Raw genomic sequence first — 25,714 nt, forward strand, 5'->3', positions numbered from 1 at the left:
AGTAAGACTCCATCTTAAAAAAAAAAAAAGAAAAAAAAAAAGAAATATCTTTCATCTTTTAAATTTATCTTGATCTGGTCTCTGGGAAGAGGTAAGAACCTTTTTTTAAAAAAATCTGAATTTCTTCCTGGATAGCTCAGAGGATGACAGTAAATAAATGCATGCTGCTTCTTAATGTCTGTATTTTATACAACTTTATCCAAGAAATGTTTAGTGCAAGTAAACATTATAAATTCTAAAGTTCATAAAGTTACACCATAGGAGAAATTTCATGGGGAAACTCACGTGGAAACTCATTTCATTAAAAATGTATGCAGATGCGCTGAGACAGTATTTCTTTTTTTTTTTTGAGACGGAGTCTCACTCTGTCACCCAGGCTGGAGTGCAGTGGAGTGATCTTGGCCCACTGCAAGCTCCGCCTCCCGGGTTCACGCCATTCTCCTGCCTCAGCCTCCCAAGTAGCTGGGACTACAGGTGCCCACCACCATGCCCGGCTAATTTTTTGTATTTTTAGTAGAGATGGGGTTTCACTGTGTTAGCCAGGATGGTCTTGAACTCCTGACCTGCCCACCTCAGCCTCCCAAAGTGCTGGGATTATAGGCGTTGAGCCACCGCACCTGGCCTGCCAAGACAGTATTTTTTTTTTTTTTTTTTGAGATGGAGTCTCACTCTGTCGCCCAGGCTGGAGTACAGTGGCACGATCTCAGCTCACTGCAAACTCCGCCTCCTGGGTTCAAGCCATTCTCCTGCCTCAGCCTCCTGAGTAGCTGGGACTACAGGCACCCGCCACAACACCCAGCTAATTTTTTTGTATTTTTAGTAGAGACGGGATTTCACCGTGTTAGCCAGGATGGTCTCGATCTCCTGACCTCGTGATCCACCCGCCTCGGCCTCCCAAAGTGCTGGGATTACAGGCGTGAGCAACTGCATCCGGCCCGAGACAGTATTTCTTAACAGCAATGTATGTAATGCAGCACAGCACCTTCTGGCCAACGTTTGCTTTCATTATCAATTTATCACTCTCCACAGCTACACAGGATGTGACATAGTGGAGTTTTTCTCCCTAATGTTCATGATTCTGTGAGGTTTAATGATCAGCATCTTTATTTCCACAGTTAATCATTGAAACAATAAATGATTTTTGGCTTTGCAGCAGTTAGGAACATGTTTTATAGTCCTGATTACAGCCCACTCTGCCCTGACCATCATGAATACTTTTTTGGAGGTTTAGGGATTTCATGTGAATGAATTTATTTAAAATGCATTCTTGCCCCTGAATTGTTCTATTATGAATGTTTGTGAACATATGGCAAGTGAAATGAAAATTTTTAGTGTACTTTTGCTTTAAACTTCAGTGAAATGCTCAGCCAAGAGAAGTTGTAACTTGGCTGTGCTATGCCAGGGAGACCAAATTCAGTTCAATCTCTTTGAGGGAAAAGTTTTACAAACCATAAACTGGCATTATCACTTGGAAAGGCCCCCACTGAGACTGAGGAGGTAGGTACAAGAAAGGATCATCCTTCTTTTAGTGGCTCATTTTTTCCCTCCCTCTGCACTTTCGGTACTTTTAGACATTTTTGGGAAAAAAGCTGTAGCAGCAGAAATGATTCTGCTGGCAAGAATAAGAAACTGGAGAGAAGCAAAGAATATTTCTGTGCAAATGTCCCTTGCATTGTTTCTGTTCCAAGAACATTATTTATATAAAGACTCACAGAATCAAAGATTCACGGAGGCCTAGAATCTGGATGTTTTATCCCCAGAGACTAAGGTCCATGCACAGGCTTACTGAGGCACAGTACTGATTAAGAGCTTAAATGTTTATTTAAAACAGAAATGCCAAACCACTCCACTCTCAACCTTTCAAGCAACCTGGCTAACAATAAACTAGTTCTTCCGCAACAATGTTAGAGCAGAGGAGTAACTCAGGTTATACTGTAACTCAAAAGCAATACTACTAGAAAACTTAAAACACCTAGCACTGCATAAAGAAAAAAAGCAGGACAAAATTTAAAGAGAATTAGCTACAGAGAACCATTCAAAGGCATTTCTACTGCCTCATCTTTTACTCCATCCCCCTTTGAACTGGTTTCTGTTTGCATACTTGTTTGGTGGGAAAAAAAATCATATGGCTGTCCCAGGCACAATATGGGAAAGTGCAAACTGTCTCTAAGGCACAGAACTTGGATTCTCCGCCAGATTAATAGCAAATCTAGACTTCCCAAGGGAATATGCTAGAGAAAATGACCACAGCGTTCCACTGCTAGGGAAAGGCTCCCCTATGAACAAGACCAGGGCACTCACCCACCCCTGGCACTCACTTTCACCCCACCTTCTCAGCAACCTGCCCATGTCCATCAGCTCCATGGCAGAAGCAATCCTCATGATGAACACCCAAACTGACCCAGCCTCTCACGCCTGCTGAGATGATGAACATGAGGATACAGGGACATGACAGGTCAATCGGTCCTTAAGAAAATCAAAGTTGCATTTACATGCTGAACCAAAACCCACTGTTACAGTTTATGGCAACCCCCGCAAGTCCCCAGAACTTGCAACTTTAATCAAAGTTTGGCTGCTTCCCTTATTTCAAGAAAAGGTTTCAGTGATTACATTAGTACTAATGTACTAGGCTTCCCAGAACTGAGAAAACAATGGGAACATCAAACCAAAGAAGATCCCATTGAACAGAGTTGCCTGTCCCCAGCAACGGGGTTCTCCCCGAGCATCAGCCTTTATGCCACCAGTTTTGGAGAAATGGCAAAATTTCCATTGCACAGGACCTCCCACAATGTTGAACAGATTATCAAACATTTTGGTCTGGGGAAAATGAAACAAAATTAATTTAACTGTTTGTAGGAAGGTGGGATGTGAGACTCATCAAAGGTAGGCTGTGTGACACAAAATACCATATGAACATTTTACAAGGCTAGGTGGAAATACGAAGCTCACATCCTTAAGGAAACCATCAAATACTTGCTTAGAACTTTCTATATGAAGTTTTGTTCTTCTATGACACTATTTCTCTTTGGTAAAGCTAGCTTGTTTCTATCTACAAAGACACAATGAGTACAGGATTAGAAGTGAGCTCTCAGCCAAATTCCTTTTGCAAGTTCTACCTGTTCTGTTAGGCTTCAGGGACTCCCAGGGTTTGGTGCTGGCTTTGGGCCACTCAGGTAGGAAAAATGATACAGATTCATTCGTTATCATATGGCTTCATAAAACACCAAAAGGGAAAAAATACTGACTAGACATACAGAAAGAGAGTGGTTGGGGCTGCTGATATCAAGATCAGAACCCTAAGAGCCATGAAGGCAGAGGCTCAGAGTCTTTTCACGGGCAGAAGACTGAGAGCCCTCTAAGCCCTCTCTAAGATACCAAGTAGAGGCAGCTAAAGGAGGACCTCTTCTCCTTCATGATTTTCTCTTAAGGCTATTCTGACTGCCCCATGGACTCAATTCTCTGAGACACCTCATCCCCTCATCCACAGTTAGGAAATCCCACCCTGCATTGGTCACAGCCTGAGACACCAGCTGTGTGATGAGGAGGGTCCTGCCCTTTCTCTACACCTCACTGAAGAAATTTCAATCAACCCTCAGAGGAAAAGCAACCTAAGCCTACCTTTGCTCCTAGAGCATTTAGCTGCACAGAGTAACTGAACTTTCTCGAAACAAGCCCTAGATTGACTCCATCAGACATATTTTCCTGGACTCAGGGCTCCCGAGAGGGCTCAGACTACTTCACCACTCTGCAGAGGACACTGGGCGGGCCACACCTGACTCCAGCCCACTCCAACTTTACACTTTTCCCTCTCCCACCCAGAGGGGTAATGCCTGGTACTGAATTCCCAAGGCAGCTTCCAATCAATGGTGAAAATGATACATGGGATATAAGCTGCTACCAGCGCAATTAAGGTGAGCACTATGTCTCCTCTTCAAAGGTGGGATCAACAGATGAGGTACAGAGCTGCTGTTGCTATGGCAGTCACTGATGACAAAGCCAGGGCCATGGGGGCCCTTCCATTCTCCAAAACAATAACATCACTCCTAGATCCTATCTAAAAGGCAATGCCACTCTCCAAATGTACAAGGAAAGTGCTTCAGAGCCTCTGCCTTGCGCTCCTTCTCTGCAAGTGAACAAAGCCAGGAAAGCTGCTCTCTGCATTCGGTAAGTGTGCTGTGAAGTTCTTTGGGTCCCAGTTTCCTGGGGGCTCTATAGGCTCAGGAGACTAGAGGCTGGGTCGACAGGAGTCTGTTCCCAGGAGGCACCAGGAATCTGAATCTAAGTCAGGCTTTGGATCCATTTCCATCTCTTCCTTTGCTGTCTGAGTTCCTTTGGAATGCATTCCCACCTGTCCGGATAAAACACAGTTCCACATTAGCAACAGTGCCACCTAGTCACAGCAGTAGTTCAGTACTATATTTTCAATGCCAACCTCTAAGGCACTGGCTAAAGTGTGGCTAACGATTTGTAGCCACGATCTTGTGAGACGCTCATGGCACTATTTTAGATACAGTCCATACCTTTATATTTACTGCAGGTAGGGTGACCAACTACCCAGGTTTGTCCAGGACTGCGGGGTTTCCTGAGATGCAGAACTCTTAGTTTTAAAATGGAAAAAGTCCTGGGCAAAACAATCTTCTCCCTGCTATAGCTGCCAATCTTACCTTGTGTGTGTGTGTGTGTGTGTGTGTGTTTGAGACATGGTCTTGCTCTGTTGCTTACGCCAAAGTGCAGTGGTGTGATCACGGATCACTGCAGCCTTGACCTCCCCAGATTCAGGTGATCCTCTCACCTCAGCCTCCTGAATAACTGGGACTATAGGCGTGTGCCATCATGCCCAGTTATTTTTTATTTTTGGTAGAGATGGGGTTTCACCACGTTTCCCAGGCTGGTCTCGAACTCCTGGGCTCAAGCAATCTCCCAAAGTGCTGGGATTACAGGTGTGAGCCACCGTGCTCAGCCTGTATATTATTTTCTAAAGTAATTTCATAAACATTAGTTCATTTAATCCTCCAAAGAACCATACAAGGTGTCTATTATTTTCTTTCAGGTGAGAAACCAGGGCTCAGAGAAAACAAAGTAGCCCAAACACCTACAGCTGGCAAATGGCAAAGCCAAGGGCCTAACCCTATTTCTCTGCTTCTACTTCCCTCTATATAAAACAGTAGCATGGCTCTCGAAAAATAATGCAAGCAGCATCACCTTTGAAGTATTTTCACTAAAAATGTTTAATGTGAATCTAATCAAGCCTTAGGTTAAACTTCCAGTTTTCAGAAGTCAGGGTGACAGAAAAACAAGTTAGACAACACCCTGAGAAAACAAGACAAATCTAGAATGTGGGACATTCTGTTGAACAACTGCCTTGGTTTCTTCAACAAGTCAATATCATAAAAGTATTTTTTAAAAAGGTGAAGCAGAGCATGGTGGAACATGCCTGTAGTTCCAGCTACTTGGGGGGCTGAGGTGAGAGAATCACTTGAGCCTGGGAAGTCAAGGCTGCAGTGATCCATGTTTGTGCCACTGCACTCCAGCCTTGGTGACAACGCAAGACCCTGTCTCAAAATAAATACATAAATAAGGCCTGGCGCAGTGGCTCACACCTGTAATCCTAGCACTCTGGGAGGCTGAGGCAGGTGGATCACGAGGTCAGGAGTTTGACACCAGCCTGGCCAATATGGTGAAATCCCGTCTCTATTAAAAATACAAAAATTAGCTGGGCGTGGTGGTGAGCGTCTATAGTCCCAGCTACTCGGGAGGCTGAGGCAGAAGAATCGCTTGAACCCAGGAGGTGGAGGTTGCAGTAAGCTGAGATCACGCCACTGCACTCCAGCCTGGGCAACAGAATGAGACCGTCTCAAAAAAAAAAAAAAAAAATAAATAAACAAAATAAAATAAAAATAAAATAATTTTAAAAAGGTGATGGTGGTGGAGGGAACTGTTTAGATGAAAAGAAATAAGAGACATAAATATAATGTGGGATTCTTGACTGGATTCTAGTCTGATAAAAATGGTTATAAAGGACATTTTTGTGGGGAAAACTGGGAAAATTGGGGTATCAGCTGGATACTAGATGAGAACTGACAACACTAGTATTAATTTTTTTAGGTGTGGTTATAGTATTGTGGTTGTTCAGGAGAATGTCTGTATTTTCAGAGGTATGTAATTAAGTATTGTAAAAGAAAAAACATACACTAAGAAAAAGCAATGCAAGTGATGAAAATGATTCAATCTAGGTGCCTGAACAAGGCCCAAGGCTTCTGGGATTATAATTACAAAAATGGTATCATTAAAAACTAAGGATCGGCCAGGCGCAATGGCTCACACCTGTAATCCCAGCACTTTGGGAGGCTGAGGCGGGTGGATCACGAGGTCAAGTGATCGAGACCATCCTGGCCAACATGGTGAAACCCCGTCTCTACTAAAAATACAAAAATTAGCCGGGCATGGTGGCGCACACCTGTAGTCTCAGCTACTCGGGAGGCTGAAGCAGGAGAATTGCTTGAATCTGGGAGGCGGAGGTTGCAGTAAGTCAAGATAGTGCCACTGCACTCTAGCCTGGCAACAGAGTGAGACTCTGTCTCAAAAAAAAAGTAAGGACCTGCAAAGGAACAAGTCTATTTCAGTACTTCGTGTTTTGTTTCTGTGATTCTTCAAAACAGGCTTAGAAATTGGATTATTCTTTTAATGCTCTCACCTGCTGCCCTCCTTCTAATTTCTTGTTCAACTTCTGCAGCTGGGTAAAAATCTGGAGGTTTTCTTGCTGTAGCTTCTGTTGTTCAGCCAGACATTTTAACACCAGACCCTGCAATCTCTCAACCTCCACCTGCAGAGAGCTGCATGCACACGCAGGAGGAGTCAGTGGTGTTCCCTTCCCAGCACAGATTACTGCAGGATTCAGCCGAGGTGACTAGAGAGACAAGAAGGAGATTGCAGGAGGTTCTGCCCAGGTGTCATTGCTCCTTAATCCAAACCTCCTCTAAGTGCAATCAGATTTTAATTTTAAATTAACAAGATAAATCATATATACACATGAATATATGTAAGAGAAACAGAAATGCTAGGATTATAACAGCGATGGGCACTGATATAACATGGAAAGTGAACTCTCTGCCTCAGTCCCCATTAGGCCAAGGTGGGAGACCAATCATCTATTTTGGAGGACTTTGTGAAAAATTTTAAAGCACCTTGGTATCTTCTCATTTAAAATGCTGAAGTAGGGAAAAGCATGATTTGGTTTGGAACAAGTCTTTCAGATCACAGACCCAAAGGGTCAATATTCATGATATGCAGTGAATCACACTTTAGAAAAGATTTGAGAGGTGGTCAGTAAACAGGACCACCAACACAATTTAAGAAGGTGAACTGACAGAGAAATTAAAACATTCACCTTGAAGTTTCAAAGGTATTAGTACCTCTTCTGGGAAGCTTTCTGATGATCCTAGTCTGGATTTTTCTCTTTTCTACTGTACTTTGTTTATAGGAGGGTTCAGCAAATGGCCCATGGGCCAATTCTGGCCCACTGCCTGTTTTTGTAAATACAATTTTATTGGAACACAAGGATGCCCATTCATTATGTATTACTTGAAGCTGCTTTTTGTGCTACAATGTCAGAGTCGAGTAGTTGCAAAAGAAGCTGTACAGATTTCTGTCTAAAATGGTCTAAAATAATTACTATGTGGCCTTTAATAGGAAAAGTCTAAAATAATTATGTAGCCTTTTATTGAAAAAGTTTCATGACCTTGGCTTATAGTTTTATTGAGGTATTTACCACAATGTCATTTTTACCAAGGTTAGGTGTACATGTGTTGCTTCCTCACTAGACTACCAGTATTACTTCTTTCTTATATTTACAGCCTCTAACCCACCCTGCTAGCATCATGAAAAACTGAATTTGAATTTTGGTATTTCTGAGGCAGAGGGAAAAGACAATCCTTTTAGAAAGGTGTTAGCCTGTCAGAAATGTGGAAGGGTAAATACCTTTCTGAGGCAACTCAGTTTAGTCTTGGGTTGAGGCTTTAAGTACTGCTGAATAGACAGTATAATAAGTTGATGCAGGGCAGCTGAAACCCAAAAGCTAGAGCGAGGCCAGAAGAACCAGGCAGAGCTTGCAGTGACTGTTTACCTAGTTGTGATTCAAAGGCAAAAAGCTCAGTTACCGAGGCTTCTACTTGGGGTTTGTGTTCCAAAGGAGCTTCAGAGGCCACTTTGAGTCCTTGCAGCTCTTCATAGGGCAGGGTATCTTTCTCAGATTCTGAAAACGCTGCACTGAGAGGAGATGGGCTGTCAGGCATGGGGATAAATTCTGCATTTTCCAGCTCCTGTGTATATGAGAAAGAATCTCATTAGTCTGTTTGCAGTATTTGCTTCCTCCCAAATTCCCTTCTCCTTTTTGCTGTATTTTCCCTCTCTCATGACTTCAGCACCCTCTAGTGGGCAAGACAGTTGTGGTTAACAACATATCACAGACTACCTGCGAACAAACTGCCACCCCTTCATCAGAGAAACAGTGATGCAAAGGCAAACTCAAAGAACACAGGCTGGAGTGTCTGGTGTGTCACTCCAACATGCTTATTCTACACAGGCTATTCAGTGAGCTGGGAAGCTCCAAGGAAGTGTCAGTGAGGCTGGCTGCCACACTGCTGAAAGCTGAGGCTAAAGGTGCAGACAGAACAGCATGCTGCTTCCTCTGTTCACGCTCCTCAAATCACTAGCAAGTTTAGTCTTATTAGACAGGGAGCTTTAAATCTACAGATTTGTTTTTGAAACAGGGTCTTGCTCTGTTGCCCAGGCTGGAGTGCAGTGGCACAACCATGACTCACTGTAGTCTTGACCTTTGGGACTCAAATAATCCTTCCACATCAGCCTCCTGAGTAGCTAGGACCACAGGCATGTGCCACCATGCCCGGCTAATTATTATTATTTTTTTTGAGACAGAATCTCACTCTGTCACCAGGCTGGAGTGCAGTGGCACAATCTCGGCTCACTGCAACCTTCACCTCCCAGGTTCAAGTGGTCCTCCTACCTCAGCCTCCCAAGTAGCTGGGATTACAAGCGTGTACCACCACAACTGGCTAATTTTTTGTATTTTTAGTAGAGACAGAGTTTCACCATGTTGGCCAGGCTGGTCTCAAACTCCTGACCTCAAGTGATCTGCCCGCCTTGGCCTCCCAAAGTGCTGCGATTACAGGCGTGAGCCACCTTGCCCAGGCTTATTTATTTAACTATTTACTTTCTGAGATGGAGTCTCACTCTGTCGCCCAGGCTGGACTGCAGTGGTGCGATCTCGGCTGACTGCAACCTGCGCCTCCTGGGCTCAAGTGATTCTCCTGGCTCAGCCTCCCAGGTAGCTGGGATTACAGGTGCGTGCCACCATGCCCAGCTAATTTTTTTTTTTTTTGAGACAGAGTCTCGCTCCGTCACCAGGCCAGAGTGCAGTGGCACAATTTCGGCTCACTGCAACCTCCACCTCCTGGGTTCAAGCGATTCTCCTGCCTCAGCCTCCTGAGCAGCTGGGACTACAGGCGTGCGCCACAATGCCCGGCTAATTTTTGTATTTTTAATAGAGATGGGGTTTCACCATGTTGGCCAGGATGGTCTTGATCTCTTGACCTTGTGATCCACCCGCCTCGGCCTCCCAAAGTGCTGGGATTACAGGCGTGAGCCACCTCGCCTGGCTAATTTTTGTATTTTTAGTAGAGATGGGGTTTCACCATGATTGGCCAGGCTGTTCTCAAACTCCTGACCTCAGGTGATCCTCCCGCCTTGGCCTCCCAAAGAGCTGGGATTATAGGCGTGAACCACCGTGCCTGGTCCTGGCCTTATTTTTTTTTAAATTTTTATAGAGATGGGGTCTCCCTATGTTGTCTAGGCTGGTCTCAAACTCCTGGGCTCAAGCAATCCTCCTGCCTTGGCCTCCCAAAGTGCTGGAGTTACAGGTGGGAGCCATCATGCCCGGTCTTTTTTTTTTTTTGGTAAAAAATTTAAAATTTCACAAACCATAAATATTTACTGTAGAAAATGAGAAAATACAAATGGGCAAAGGAAACTAATAAAATTCACCAGCAATTCCATCACTTACAGACAACCACTTTAAAAACTGTCAATACATAGTCTTGTTGACATTCTTTTGTGTATTACGTATTTCCTAAAAGAATGAGATCATACAGATATATCATCCTCTTCTGCATAGCCATATGTTGTGACTAACTTTCCATGAAAATAAATATACTTCAACATTCTTCTTTTTTTTTTTTTGAACAGGGTTTCGCTTTGTCGCCCAGGCTGGATTGCAGTGGTGCAATCATGGCATGGCTCGGCTCACTTCAGCCTCGACTTCCCAGGTTCAAGTGATCATCCTGCCTCAGCCTCCTGAGTAGCTGGAACTATAGGTGCACACTACTACACCCGGCTAATTTTTTAAATTTTTTGTACAGACAAGGTCTTGCGGTGTTGCCCAAGCTGGTCTTGAGCTCCTAGGCTCAAGTGATCCTCCTGCCTCAGCCTCTCAAAGTGCTGGAATTATAGGCATGAGCCACTGTGCCCAATCCAACATTTTTACTTTCTGTATCTCAACTTTCATCAACCATCTTCCTATTGTAAGGCATTCCAATTGCTCCAATATTCCATTTCTATAAATGACAGTATACATCTGTAAGCTTAATCTTTATATACATGTACTACAAAAACTGCCATCAAGGTAGGTTATAGTAACTTATAATACATTCACTTAAGTAACAAGGGTTTGAGAACACTTTTTATCTTTTTGGAAAGAAAAAGGATTAGTGATTAAGCAATTTCTTTCCAGGTAGAAATCAGAAGGCTGGATTCAGGATGCACAACGGTTTACTAGGTACTTGGAAAACTGAGAGACCCTAACAGCTCTTTCTAGTTCCTGCAAAGGGCCAGATATTTTATCCAAGTTACTTCTTCCAAAGGAATTACCTTTCGAAGCCAGCCAGGACAGGAGCTGCTGGCCCCATTACTGTTCCCCATGGCCTCTGTGGGACTGATTAAACCTTCCATTCCTCGGTCTGCTTCCATTGTTCCTCGGAAGCCTCCACTTGGGTCAGGAGTTTCAGATTCCTGCTGACTGTCCTCTTCTTCACCACCGCCGCCCCCGCCGCCTCCTCCCGGGCTAGAGCTCTGAAACACTGACAGATACACAGCACAGAAATAGACAGCTTTGCTATGCAGCAAGACAGATTTACCATCTGACAACCCTACTTACCCTGGAAAGGTGCCTATAAGCTGCATGAAGTGCAATGGCAACAGTGCAAGTCAAATGTTAGGGACTAAATTTTTGGTTTTCATACAAACTATGTTTTGTAATTTTGTATCAACCATTTACCAACTCTGTTTATCTTATATCCATAGCATTCTAAAAGCATTTGCCAAACAATCCCCCCAACCACAGCCTACCAAATCTAGCACCCATGCTTACTCTGCTTCTTTAAGAGATACATTCAGATTCCAGCATCCTCCATAGACACTTATCTTATATAAAAAGGTGTTTAATATTTGAGCCAAACTCCTCTTAAAGTTGCCAGATAAACTTACCATTAACTCCCTGTCTGGGGAAAATCTGAATGTTGAATTCTTCAACTTTTTTTTTTTTATTTGAGACCGAGTCTAGCTTCTGTTGCTCAGGCTGGAGTGCAGTGGCCCGATCTTGGCTCACTGCAACCTCTGCCTCCCAGGTTCAAGCAATTCTCCTGTCTCAGCCTCCCGAGTAGCTGGGATTACAGGCACACACCACCATGCCCAGCTAAGTTTTGTATTTTTAGTAGAGGCGAGGTTTCACTATGTTGGCCAGGCTGGTCTCGAACTCCTGACCTCAGGTGATCCGCCTGCCTTGGCCTCCCAAAGTGCTGGGATTATAGGCGTGAGCCACTGCACCCGGCGATTTTTTTTTTGAGGCACAGTTTCACTCTGTCATCCAGGCTGGAGTGCAGTGGCGCAATCTTGGCTCACTGCAACCTCCGCCTCCTGGGTTCAAGTGATTCTCGTGCCTCAGCCTCCTGAGTAGCTGGGATTACAGGTGCCCGCCACCATGCCTGGCTAATTTTTGTATTTTCAGTAAAGATAGGGTTTCGCCACGTTGGCCAGGCTGGCCTTGAACTCCTGACCTCAAGTGATCCACCCGCCTCGGCCTCCCAAAGTGCTGGGATTACAGGCGTCAGCCACTGCGCCCGGCCAATTCTTCAAAATTTAATGTGAACATTACATTCTCTGATGACTATCTGTATGAATTTTTATAATATAATGGCTGATTCTTTCATATCATACAGCGTATTCCAAGCAACCTTAATGAAGACTAGCTGATGTGTGGTCAGGAAATGAAACTGAATTTTAATATGGGCCAAAGAAGAATATAATTAAGAAGATTTGTCAAAGTTAAAAAAAGATTGCCTTGTATTTTTTTTTTCTCTTATTCCTCAGGGATCCTTGTTCTGACGCCTGGTATTTTCTGAGGCTAAATGTAAAGAAGGGTTAATTATCACCTGCTGTGCTGGCCTGGGGACTAACTGGGTCATGCTGAGATCCTACGGAAGCAGCAGAACTATAGTTACCAAAGTGAGTTCTGAAGCTTACTTTTTTGTTTTAAATGGCTTTTTAAGATTATGCTGCATTTTAGATATACCTAAGACTATTTTAACATACGTGTAAATTTTCATGCCTAACAATAAACATAGGTCTATTTGCCACTAGAACTAGAACTGCACTATCCAATATGAGTTACTAGCCATATGTGCCCGCTTAAACTTAAAGAGAATTAAAAATTCATTTCCTCAGTCACACGAGCCACTCTCTGGAGTGCTCAATAGCCACAGAAGACCGGTAGCTACTATACTGAACAGCACAGATATAGAACATTTCCATCATTGCAAAAAGATCTACTGGACACTGCTGAACTAGAGCATTACCTATATCACTGTATTTGCCTTGTGAATTCCTTCCTTCTCTGGCCTCCTACCCAGATGAAACCATTCTGTTTCATTTTATATTTATCATTTCTTCTTAAAAACTTTATTGCCTTTATGCATACTTAAATAATACATTACTATTTATTTTACTTTTATTTATTTTTTTTGAGATGGAGTCTTGCTCTTTCACCAGGCTGGTGTACAATGGCGCAATCGTGGCTCACTGGAACCCCCGCCTCCCAGGTTCAAGCGATTCCCCTGCCTCAGCCTCCCGAGTAGCTGGGACTACAGGTGTGCACCACCACGCCTGGCTAATTTTTTTTTGTATTTTAGTAGAGACAGGGTTTCACCATGTTGGCCAGGATAGTCTCAATCTCCTGACCTTGTGATCTGCCTGCCTTGGCCTCCCAAAGTGCTGGTATTACAGGCGTGAGCCACCACGCCCAGCCTATTTTACTTGTTTCTAAACTTTATAAAAAGGCATGTAGTCTGCTGCAACTTGCTTTTTACATTTCACATTATGGAAATATTTGGAGATGTTCACTTTCACTCCAATGGATGGTTACAACACATTTAATCAACAAATAGTTACTGAGCATTTACCATTTGCCAGACACTGTTCTAGGGAAGTAGATAAAATGGATAAATAAAAAAGACAAAAATCCCTGCTCTTCCTCGAGTTTACATCTTCTCACCAATGGACATTTGCTTTTAATTTTATGTTTTTCCTTTAAATACTGTTCTAGCAAAACAAAGTTGTAGGAGAACTGCTGTGCTTAGCGAAAGATCTTTAGTCAGTTTTGACAGATATTAATATACATAAACAGATGCCAAGCTATGGGCTACTTGACTATATATAATATGGTGTAATAAGTCGGTGTAAATGTGTAAACTGAAGTTCGACAAGTCTAGATCATGTTTTCAGCTGTTTCTTTTTGGAGGTTTAATCTGTTTGATTGACTGACTGTTTATGTATTTATTCATTCATTCGAGATCGGGTCTTGCTATGTTGCCCAGGCCGGATTGCAGTGGCTATTCATAGGCATGATGATAGTGCACTGCAACCTTGAACTCTTGGCCTCAAGTAATCCTCCTGACTCAGCTTCCTGAGTACCTGGGACTAACGGCTGTGCCACTGTGCCCAGCTTTAATCTGCTTTTATTCTGGGTGTTTATGTGTTTTGATTCCAAACAATATCAGAATCTGGGCCGGGCATGGTGGCTCATGCCTGTAATCCCAGCACTTTGGGAGGCTGAGGTGGGCAGATCACTTGAGGCCAGGAGTTTGAGACCAGCCTGGCCAAACCTACTAAAAATACAAAAAATAGCTGAGTGTGGTGGTGCATGCCTGTAATCCCAGCTACTTGGGAGGCTGAGGAAGGTGAACCACTTGAACCTGGGAGGCAGAGGATGCAGTGAGCCGAGATTGCGCCATTGCACTCCAGCCTGGACGACAGAACAAGACTGTGCCTCAAAAAAAATAAATAAATAAAATAAATCAGAATCCTGGTTCTGAGACATCAAAGACTACAGGGACTCTAGCAGGTAGAAAACCAAAAAGGAAAATAGATTCAATTTCCTGGCATGGTCCCCAATAATAGAGAACCATGAAGACAGCAGTCAAAGGAAATCTATCAGAGATCTTTGGGATGATTCTCCTAACCACACTGAAAGTTTAGCCGAGTTTTATTCTGAGTGCCTGTTGTGGTGAACTATTTCTTTAGACTGGAATACCCCTAGGAATACCGGGGAAGTAGAGGACTCATTACCCCCTAGAATAGTAAGGAAAGGAATAATACATAAGTCATATTACAGTACTGGGCAAGCTACTTAATTACTTCCATATGCGTTGGAGGCAAAGATGATGTACTGACCACAATGTAAAAGTTATAACTTACTGCAAAACCAAACAAAATATGATCTTCTCTCTTAACCACTGTATTCCTCACTTCCCAAAGACATTTCCCATTTTCCTTTGAGTTTTGGAGTCTACATGCAATCTAACCAAAAGACCCACACTTCAGAAAACCACTGGTACCTGAGACATTGGTACTTACCAGTTCCAATGGATAAGCCACTGCTATTGGAACGGATGGTCTTAGAATTCAATACTTTCTCTGAGAAAAAATATTTGGTAGGTAAGCACTGTATACAGATATAGGCAAGAAAAATGAGAGAAGACTAGGATAGGGAGATAATTGCTCTCCCTGACTCCAGATAACTTTAGAACTATAACTTACAGTTTTAGAAATTAGTATCATAAGCTAAGCACCACTTGCTATTCTAACTATATTCACTATCTACATTAGCAACTGTCTGCCTTGGCTGGTCACTAGAATCACCTGGGAAGTTTTAGAAAGTAACCATGTGTTTGAGACCAGCCTAGGCAACATGGCAAAACCCAATCTCTAAAAAAAAATACAAAGCTAGCCAGGTGTGGTGGCACTGGCCTGTAGTCCCAGCTACTTGGGAGGCTCAGGTGAGAGGATCAATTGAGCCTGGGAGAGGGAAACTACAGTGAGCTGTGTTTGTGCCACTGCACTCTACCCTGGGTAACAGAGTGAGACTCTGTCTCAAAATTTAAAAAAAGGAAGTAACATTGCATAGGTCCGTAGGTTCCACCCCAGAGATTCTGATTTAATTGGTCAGGGACAGGGTCTGGACCACGGTATTCTTAAAAGCTTCTTGGCCGGGTTCAGTGGCTCATGCCTGTAATCTCAGCACTTTGGGAGGCTGAGGCAGGCAGATCATGAGGTCAGGAGTTCAAGACCAGCCTGGCTAATATGGTGAAACCTCAACTCTACTAAAAAATCCAAGAATCAGCCAGGTGTGATGGTACACTCCTGTAGTCCCAGCTACTCAAGAGACTGAGGCAGGAGAATCGCTTGAACCTGGGAGGTTGCAGCGAACCGAGATCACACCACCGCGCTCCAGCCTGGGTGACAGAGCAAGACTCCATCTCAAAAAAATAAAAATAAAAAATAAATAAATAAAAAGCTTCTCAAGGATTCTAATGTATGTGCTGCTAAGGTTGCAAACCACTGATCTAAAAGTAGACTTATAAACCCTTACACAGGCATTTATAAAGTAGTTCATAGCAAAGTAATCTTTATGCAGAAAGCGCTTATAATTTAAAGTTTCTTTTAAAGGATGTACTGAATGTTTCTCATGAAAGCATAAGCACAGACAACAAATTAATTGATGGATGATTAGAAGTAACAAATTCTAGGGCCAGGCATGGTGGCTCACGCCTGTAATCCCAGCACTTTGGGAGGCCGAGGCAGGTGGATCACCTGAGGTCAGGAGTTCTAGACTAGCCTGGCCAACGTGGTGGAACCCCGTCTCTACTAAAAATACAAAAATTAGTCAGGCGTGGTGGTAGGCACCTATAGTCCAAGCTACTTGGGAGGCTGAGGCAAAAGAATTTGCTTGAACTCAGGAGGCGGAGGTTGCAGTGAGCCGAGATCACACCATAGAACTCCAGCCTGGGCGAAGAGTGAAACTCCATCTCAAAAAAAAGACAAAAAAAAAAAAAAAACAAACCAAAAAAATCAATTCTAAGGGGGGAGGCAGAGCCCAAAGTTATATTAAAAAATAATCAAGAGATGGCAGATAGCAAAGCTCCAGGAAATGACAATGTTCTGTTCCCACCAGTAGACATGGCATCCTTGACCATTACAAGACTTACAGAAATGGCTTCTTCAGGACATTTCTGTTTCCAACAATGTGACCAACAGTACTCAGACGTGGGTCCACCCTCTCTCTGTCAAAGCCATCCCAACCCCAGACATATGAAACTCTTACCAACAATAAGAATGGTATGCCAGCCACGGCAAGACAGGTCCGGGACATGATGCAGAGATCCAAAAATAGGCCGAGGCCATGAGGTACAGATATCAGAGCCATGTGGTCTCTCTGTGGGGGTCATTGCCAGGCGGCCATTACCACCATTGCCCCAGGCAAAAATGTGATTATCTAGGAAAAAAGTTAAACAGCAGACCATTTAACAGAACACTGGCTTCCCAACTCTCTGGGTTCCCCATCTTTATATCCTAGAGCTAGAAAGACTTCCCACTATGTACTAAACAAGGGAAAGCTGATTATTCTCCTATATAAAGCCTAAACTCTTCCTGATTCCACTCGGGTAAAAATGCCCACTCTTCCTATGTACTGCCATTCATTCATTCATTCATCCATTCATTCACCTTTTTCTTCAACAACTTTTTATTGGTCATTCATTCAAACAGTGACTGAACATCTACTTCATGACAGGTACTGCATGGGGTGATAGAGCAGTGAACAAAACCAAGTCCTTGCCCTGTGGAACTGACATTCTAGTAGGGGAGACTGATAATAATAAATACACACCTAATATTTAAGGTGGTGATAAATGCTATGAAGATAAATGGTGGAGAAAAATAAGTGGAAACAAAGAGTAACAGTGGGGTGGGATATCATTATTTTAAATAGGGTAGGTCAGAGGAGTTCTTTCTGACACTTGAACAGAGATCTACTGGAGTGAGGAAGAGTTTACAGGCAGAGAGAACAGCAACAGCAAAAGTAATGTCAGTAGCACAAACAAGGAACAAGGAGACCCCTGCAGCTAGAACAAAGTAAAGGAAGGGACGGGATAACAGAAGGGGTCAGGAGGTGGCTGGGGTCCTGCTCACATAGGGCCAGTTGGGCCACTGTGATGACTCTGGTACTTACTGACTGATAGAGGAAACCACTGGAGGTTTTGAGCAGTAGGTATTTAAGAGAATCCCTCCGTCTACTGAGGAGAACTGATGGCAGGGGAGCAAGGATGGAAGCAGGGAGACCAGTTGTAGTGGAGATGGTGAGAAGTGGTTGGATTTATTCTGAAGATAACCAATATGGATGGCATGTGGAGTGTAGGAGGAAGTTGCCATTTACTGAGACAGGAAGGCTGCAGGAGGTACAGGTCTGGGCAGAAAATCAGAAGTTTGATTTTGAGTATACTAAGTTTGTCTGAGATGCCTATAACTTCTTATCCAAATCAGGCTTTTTAAAAAAAATGAAACAGGGTGGCTATTAATCATTAAGCCAGGACAACAGGCATGAAGGCATGAATCAGGATTGGTCTAAGATAACTGGGTTATATGGGCCACCCTAAATTTAGACATCAAGTTGAGGAGCTGTTGAATAAATGAGTCTGAAGGTCAAGCCTGGTGATATAAAGCAGTCAATGTATAGGGGGAATTTAAGGGAACGAGCTCACTTTGGAGAGACAAGTGAGCCTTGGGGTACTCCAGGACTTAGAAGACTAGGCTGCTGCTATTACAGCACCTAACACCTGCCTGTGCTAGTCCCCTACTCTTACTAGAGTGTGAGCTCCTTGAAAGCAGGGGTTTTCTGAGACTCATTTCTATATTCCTAGAGCCTAAAAGAGGACTTGGACATGAATGAGGCCATCAAGTACAGTTCAGAGGAGTATAGGAACATCAAGAGGTAATATGCCCAGCCACAGAATCCAAATTTACATTCCTCATTCTGAAGTTAAAGTCATGAACTACACAGATCTATTCAAGAAACATGAGCTCTCTGAAGCCCTGTCAGAAAGTGCTACTGCATTTGCTGCACTAAATTTATCTTCAGTGACGTCCTGACTTTGTCCTGTGTAACGTTTCCATTTATCCAAGTCTGACCTAAACAGTTTACTCCTTAAAGTCCCTTATTTTGGGACAAGCAGAGAGAGTTAATGTGCTGTTCTGAATGCTGGTTTATTTAAATATGGTAACAGATCACCTCACTGACAATATCCCTGAGACCCCTCATGAGTACAGAACAGGCATGGACCAAAAGAAAACAAGGATATCTCAGAGCACAAGCAACAGTAAAAAAGTTGGTGAGTCAAAAGATAAGAAGATGAAATGTATTGGCTGGGCACGGTGGCACACGCCTGTAATTCCAGCTACTTGGGAGGCTGAGGCAGGAGAAGCACTTGAACCCGGGGAAGTGGAGGCTGCACTGAGCCAAGATCACACACCACTGTACTCCAGCCCGGACGACAGAGCGAGACTCTGTCTAAAAAAAAAAAAAAAAAAAAAAAAAGAGAAAATGAAATGTGAGTTGTTACCAGTCAAGTGAAAAAAGTGGCTACAAAAATTTAGAAGTTCAGATGATGACACAGGAAAAAGAAAAAAGAGGAAAAAAGCAAGCAAAGAAGGAAGGGAATGTAGGATAGCAACAGCAGCAGTACAGAAGAGGAGTGACCAGGCGCGGTGGCTCACGCCTATAATCCCAGCACTTTTGGAGGCCAAGGCGGGTGGATCATCTGATGTCAGGAGTTCAAGACCACTCTGGCTAACATGGCAAAACCCCATCTCTACTAAAAATACAAAAATTAGCTGGGCATGGTGGCGAGTGCCTGTAATCCCAGCTACTCAGGAGGCTAAGGCAGGAGAATCGCTTGAACCTGGGAGGCGGTAGTTGCAGTGAGCTGAGATCACGCCACTGCACTCCAGCCTAGGCGAAAACAGTGAGATTGTGTCTCAAAAAAAAAAAAAAAAAAAAAAGAAGAGGAGTGAGGAACCAGACAATACTGCGGAAAGAAATAGCCACAGAGGACCAGGCACAGTGGCTCACATCTGTAATCCCAGCACTCTGGCAGGCCGAGGTGGGCAGATCACAAGGTCAGGAGTTCAAGACCAGCCTGGCTAACATGGTGAAACCCTGTCTGTACTAAAAATACAAAAATTAGCTGGACGTGGTGGTTTGCACCTGTAATCCCAGCTACTCAACTCAGGAGACTGAGGCACAAGAATCACTTGATCACTTGAACCCGGGAGGTGGAGGTTGCAGTGAGCCAAGATCATGCCTTTGTACTCCAGGCTGGGCAATAGAGCAAGACTCCATCTCAAAAAAAAAAAAAAAAAAAAAAAAAAAAAGCCAGGCACAATGGCTCACGCCTGTAATCTCAGCACTTTGGGAGGCCGAGGCAAGCAGATCACCTGAGGTTGGGAGTTCGAGACCAGCTGACCAACATAAAGAAACCCTGTCTCTACTAAAAATACAGAAATTAGCCAGGTGTGGTGGCGCATGCCTGTAATCCCAGCTACTCGGGAGGCTGAGGCAGGGGAATCGCTTGAACCTGGGAGGCAGAGGCTGTGATGAGCCGAGATTGCGCCATTGCACTCTAGCCTGGGCAACAAGAGTGAAACTCTGTCTCAAAAAAAAAAAAAAAAAATCGTCTCAGAGAAAAGAGAGGAGAAAAATCAATTAGACCAACTCAGAAATCTGAGAGATACATAATATAGAGGAAAGCAGCCCTTCAAACCTTAGCAGTCCCTATGGACATCACTGCAGTACAGCTGACCCCAGCCAACAGAGAAAATATGCTGTCCTCTCCAGCTACCCCATCAATGTTTACTGAAATCAATCAACAAGATACTGGGCAAGTTATATAGAAGTACTTAATAATTCTTATAACATTTTACCAAAAAAGTGAAAGCTGAAATGAAAAAAGGAGGAATGTAGAACATTAACCTATGATTATCTAGAAATCTGGCCTTTAAAAACAATCACTATGTTGAATACATGAAAAGTTAATAAAGCTCAATATATATAACCGGCCACCAATTTAATACAAATAAAAAAGTACATCCACAATTCAGCTATACAAATACAGTCCATTTCTTTCCCAGCCAAGAACTGAAACACAGCCATGTGTCCAGAAAGCTTGAAATGATATGTACAGACTCACCATCAGTGGCAGCAATGGTAAACTCATCACCACAGGAGACCCTGATCACTTGCTTCCCACCTAGGGGTCCCCCCAACAGGTTGATTCCCAGACGCTTCTTGTAGTTCCCAACGCCCAGCTGCCCACACTTGTTGCAGCCAAAGGTCAGCAGCCGGCCTCGCTCTGAGAGAGAAGCAAAAAGAAATAACAAGGCACAAATGAGTCCTGGAACCCAGAGAAGATGCAGCCAAGCAGACTTCATGGATTAGCTTCCGGTTGTTAGAATATACAAATACAAAACTAGCCACATGATCCTGGACCTAGGACAAATAGAGTATCTAGGCACTATAACCAATTAGATCCAGTCAGCAACTCGATATTGTATTCTCTCTCCAGTACTGTATTTTTAGTGAGAAAAATGAGTACTACCTTAGAATACTTATAAAAGGTGCTAATCAGAGACAACAGATGTCTGGGATCATAGGTGTGGTGTTCTCATAAAAGGATGTATTTATTATGCATTTATAATAATTATCAATAAAAATATGTACCTGAATACATTAATGAGATAATACTAGATGTTCAGGGGAAATCGGGATGACATACATATAAAGAAAACCTAATACCTGATAGAAAAAAAGAGGCTCAGCTACTAAGGCATGTGATACAGTTGTAAATCAACTTACCATCAATAGCAGCTGTGTGAGTCTTGCCTGGGGCAATGGTACGGATCTTATAAAAGGACAACTGTTTGGCCAAGGTAAAGGATGTTGTGTAGGGAACTTCATGGTATGCCTGAAACAAAATAAAACACAAAGCAGATACACAAGGTAAGAAAATCAAGGGAAAATCAGGTTGAGAATGGAAAAAAGTCCTGGTGACCAAAAGGCCTTTCAAATGAGTTATATTACTAAGAAGAGGGTGCCAGGTAGTTTTCCATCTCCAACAGAAAACAAGAGGAAATAAGCTCAATATGTAATCAGAGAATGCAGCACATGAGGCAGAACTTTCTGACAACCAAAGTTTTAGATTCTGATTAGGGTTTATAAAACATGAACTTTCCATCCCAGAAGGTATTTATATAAGGAGAGAATCATTGACATTTACCTTGGTTATACACTCTGCATATCTAAAAAGGGCAGGGCAAAGAATTAAAGTCCTGAGGACTGTCTCTAGCCCATAAAGGAATCAGTTTACTGTGATCTAATTTCATCTATAGGGTAGTGTTTCTCAACTTAATTAAAACTCATGTTCCCTTTGAATTAGTATTAAAAAAGAATCCTCTCATTTAAGTTTAAAATTTCACAACAAATCCACTGCTATAATGAAAACATAAATCAAGTAATAGTAATTCTGAGTATTTCTTTTTTTTTTTGTTTTATTTTGTTTTGTTTTGCTTTGTTTTGAGACGGAATCTCGCTTTGTCGCCCAGACTGGAGTGCAGTGGCACGGTCTCGGCTCACTGCAAGCCCCGCCTCCCAGGTTCATGCCATTCTCCTGCCTCAGCCTCCCGAGTAGCTGGGACTACCGGTGCCCGCCACCACGCCTGGCTGTTTTTTTTTGTATTTTTAGTGGAGACAGGGTTTCACCGTGTTAGCCAGGATGGTCTTGATCTCCTGACCTCGTGATCTGCCCGCCTCGGCCTCCCAAAGTGCTGGGATTACAGGCGTGAGCCACTGCACCCAGCAACTGAATATTTCTTTTCAAACTACAAAGACACTCTCTCCAGCCTTGCCCTGAATTTGTACTCTCCTAATTGAAAATCACTACTTTAGAGATTGCTTAAAAATTAATTCTTACCTTTTTCATTGAGTCAGAAAACTTCTGTCTCTTAATTTTATTCTTTGGAAAATGACAAAACTCATTATATTAACACAAAAAGGAAACTAAGACACAGCCATAAAAAAGGATGAGTTCATGTCCTTTGTAGGGACATGGATGAATCTGGAAACCATCATTCTCAGCAAACTATCGCAAGGACAAAAAATCTAACACCGCATGTTCTCACTCATAGGTGGGAATTGAACAATGAGAACACTTGGACACAGGAAGGGGAACATCACACACCGCGGCCTGTCATAGGGTGGGGGAAGTGGCGAGGGATAGCATTAGGAGATATACCTAATGTAAATGACGAGTTAATGGGTGCAGCACACCAACATGGTGCATGTATACATATGTAACAAACATGCATGTTGTGCACATGTACCCTAGAACTTAAAGTATAATTAAAAAAAAAAAAAGGAAACTAAGACAATATCAGTGGTGAATTTGCTAACATTTTTGAAGACAGAATGGTAATTACATTCAATAAGCCTAAACAGGATCAGTGATTTGGGAGAAATCTAAAAAACTCCAATCAATCAAAAAACTCCAGGAAGGTGATGCATGGAAGTATGTTTTTTTTTAATAACATTAATTTGCTTGTTCCTATTTCAATAAGGTAAAAGCTGAATTTCATCATTTTATTCTTTGTAATCAATTTATTTGTTGAAGTATAACACACTGCAAAATATCGCACAGCTTGACACATTTTTCTATATACATATACTTGTAAAACCATTACAGATCAAGATATAGGCCATTCCCATTACCCTAGGATCCCTTCCACCTCTTCTATTAATACCCCTCCTTCCATAAGTAGCCACAGTTTTGATTTCTGCCAGTATAAGTTAATTTTGCCTGTTCTTGAATTTTACACAGATAGAGCTATATAGCATGTACTCTTTGTGGCTGGCTTCTTTTGCTGCACACAATGCCTATGAGACCATAACTAAAGTCAAATTCCATGGTCACTAAACAATAATGGCATCTCAAAGAAATTCCAACCTAGATAAATTCTGATGATGTGGTTAGAACACCAATCAGGACACTCACTTCATGGTTGATAATTCCCGACATGCACTGATTCAGACCCAGCTTATTGAATTCATTGAGTCCACAGGCCAGCACTTTGCCTGACTGGGTCAACAGAAATGTCCCATCACAGCCACATTGAACTGCAACAATAATCAAGGCCTTGGGAACATCCACCTGCAAGAAAAAAATCAGAAAAAGAAATCCCAAATATATAATTCATATTAGAAAAAAAGCTCTCAAATTCTTTCAAAACAGACATGCTGCATTTAGCAGAATGACTACAGGAAAGTGAGGACTGCTCTATTCTTTTCAGATTTGCCCAGTGTCTTAGAGACTATTTTTTCTTTCTTTTTTTTTTTTTTTGAGAGAGAGTTTCCCTCTTTTGCCCAGGCTGGAGTGAAGTGGTGCGATCTTGGCTCACTGCAATCTCTGCCTCCCAGGTTCAAGTGATTCTCCTGTCTCAGCCTCCCAAGTAGCTGGGATTACAGGTGCACGCCACTATGCCCGGCTAATTTTTGTTATTTTTATTAGAGATGGGGTTTCGCCATGTTGGCCAGGCTGGTCTCGAACTCCTGACCTCAGGTGATCTACCCACCTTGGCCTCCCAAAGTGCTGGGATTACAGGTGTGAGCCATCACGCCTGGCCAAGACTACAATTTTCTTTTCTTCTTTTTTTTTTTTTTGAGGTGGAGTCTTGCTCTGTCGCCCAGGCTGGAGTGCAGTGGTATGATCTCGGCACACTGCAACCTCTGCCTCCCAGGTTCAAAGCGATTCTCCTGCCTCAGCCTCTTGAGTAGCTGGGACTAAAGGCGTGTGCCACCATGCCCGGCTAATTTTTGTGTTTTTAGTAGAGACAGGGTTTCACCATGTTGGCCAGGCTGGTCTCGAACTCCTGACCTCAAGTGATTTGCCCGCCTCGGCCTCCCGAAGTGCTGGGATTACAGGTGTGAGCCATTGTGCCTGGCCAAGGCTACTATTGTCAACGAAGAGCTCAAGTTTTACAATATCAAGGAAAAGGTGACAGTTCCAGGTCAACTAAACAAGACAGCCCCCTCTCAGTTTGTCTTAGTAACAGGTCCTACTTAGGGTGACTTGTCAAAAAGTTGAGAAAGAAGCTTCAATTCATTGCTGATTTTGTCCTTTGAGATGGAAGGCTGCTTGACAGTTACAGAAATTCAACAGCCCTGTGGGGTCCCAATCTGGTCATTTTATAAGAGAGGTGACAGAGTACTGAGGTAATATCTAGGACTTCCAAATGCTCATATCTTTTTACAGCTAACTAGACAGGACTGGAGAAGGTGGGGTGATGCATGTGTGGGGTCACAATGGATGTGTGTAAAACCTGAAACCTCAACCCTCACAGTTTCTGCCACAGCCTTTCCAGGAGAAAAGGAACAGCTGGGAATCCCATTGAGGATGGTCCCTAGAAACACATAATAATTTAATTTTTAAAATGTAAATAAAAACTGGTTGGCTAAAAGTTCCCAAGGAAAGAAAAAAAAAAAAAAAAAGAAAAGAAAAACCCAAAACACTGGTAACAATAAATGGTATAGCTGATTTAGCCAACCCTCCAATGGGTAAGCCTGTGCCCTAGGGTAGGTGGGAGAGATGTGACTGTGCTTTTCCCCCAGCTGGTATCAGCCTCTGTGAGCCTCTCACAGGGCCAGCTCTGGCAAGGCTGAGAGTAATTAGATGATATGTTTCATGCAACATGACCGCTAAACAAAAACAACTACTAATATTTCATCTGGTGGTCAACTGTAGAAATAGCAGAGGAAAATGGCTGTATTGGGTTAAGAGACAGTATACTGCTTTACAGTATCTTCTCGAGTTTTCCAGTGTATTTGTAGCTATATGTGACTTTTCTGCTGTACATGCTGATTTTAGCTGTCATCCCTGAGTAAGATGTGACTTCACAATGTCCACAGTCGCTGTATCCACTTTCTCAATTTTCTATGATTTGGTCAGATGACAAGACCACAGGGTGCTAAATCAGGAATCCTAGATTGTCGGTCTCCCAAACAGGAAACACTTCAGAAATAAACACCTTGATACAACAGAACCAAGGAAAGAGGACATATTATTGGAGTCTGTGCAACTTAGATAGGTTTTAGAAATAAGTTGCTTCTGATTTTACCTTTTGTGGTGTATAATAATCCTCTTCTGAATCCAAACCCAGTCGTCCTGAAACACACATTAAGAATGAAAATCATTATAATGAGGGCTTCCTT

The 25,714-nt window shown here is 42.9% G+C and overlaps 1 protein-coding gene across 2 annotated transcripts in view; it reads right to left on the bottom strand.

Moving 5' to 3' along the window:
• Window positions 1-1,802: 1,802 nt before the first annotated feature.
• Window positions 1,803-25,714, bottom strand: part of NEK9 (NIMA related kinase 9) — a 44,826-nt gene continuing 20,914 nt past the window's right edge. For both annotated transcript variants that reach the window (XM_002824949.5, XM_024231867.3), the window contains exons 13-22: window positions 25,621-25,667; window positions 23,502-23,657; window positions 21,311-21,419; window positions 20,646-20,807; window positions 16,727-16,897; window positions 14,980-15,039; window positions 10,942-11,150; window positions 8,157-8,318; window positions 6,695-6,907; window positions 1,803-4,348 (exon numbers count right to left, since the gene is read on the bottom strand). In XM_002824949.5, coding sequence (XP_002824995.1) covers window positions 4,226-4,348; window positions 6,695-6,907; window positions 8,157-8,318; window positions 10,942-11,150; window positions 14,980-15,039; window positions 16,727-16,897; window positions 20,646-20,807; window positions 21,311-21,419; window positions 23,502-23,657; window positions 25,621-25,667 — 1,412 coding nt within the window. In that variant the 3' untranslated portion in view covers window positions 1,803-4,225. The remainder of the gene's footprint in view (window positions 4,349-6,694; window positions 6,908-8,156; window positions 8,319-10,941; window positions 11,151-14,979; window positions 15,040-16,726; window positions 16,898-20,645; window positions 20,808-21,310; window positions 21,420-23,501; window positions 23,658-25,620; window positions 25,668-25,714) is intronic.

Source organism: Pongo abelii, chromosome 15 (genome assembly GCF_028885655.2).
Source record: "Pongo abelii isolate AG06213 chromosome 15, NHGRI_mPonAbe1-v2.0_pri, whole genome shotgun sequence".
Lineage (NCBI taxonomy): Eukaryota > Metazoa > Chordata > Mammalia > Primates > Hominidae > Pongo > Pongo abelii.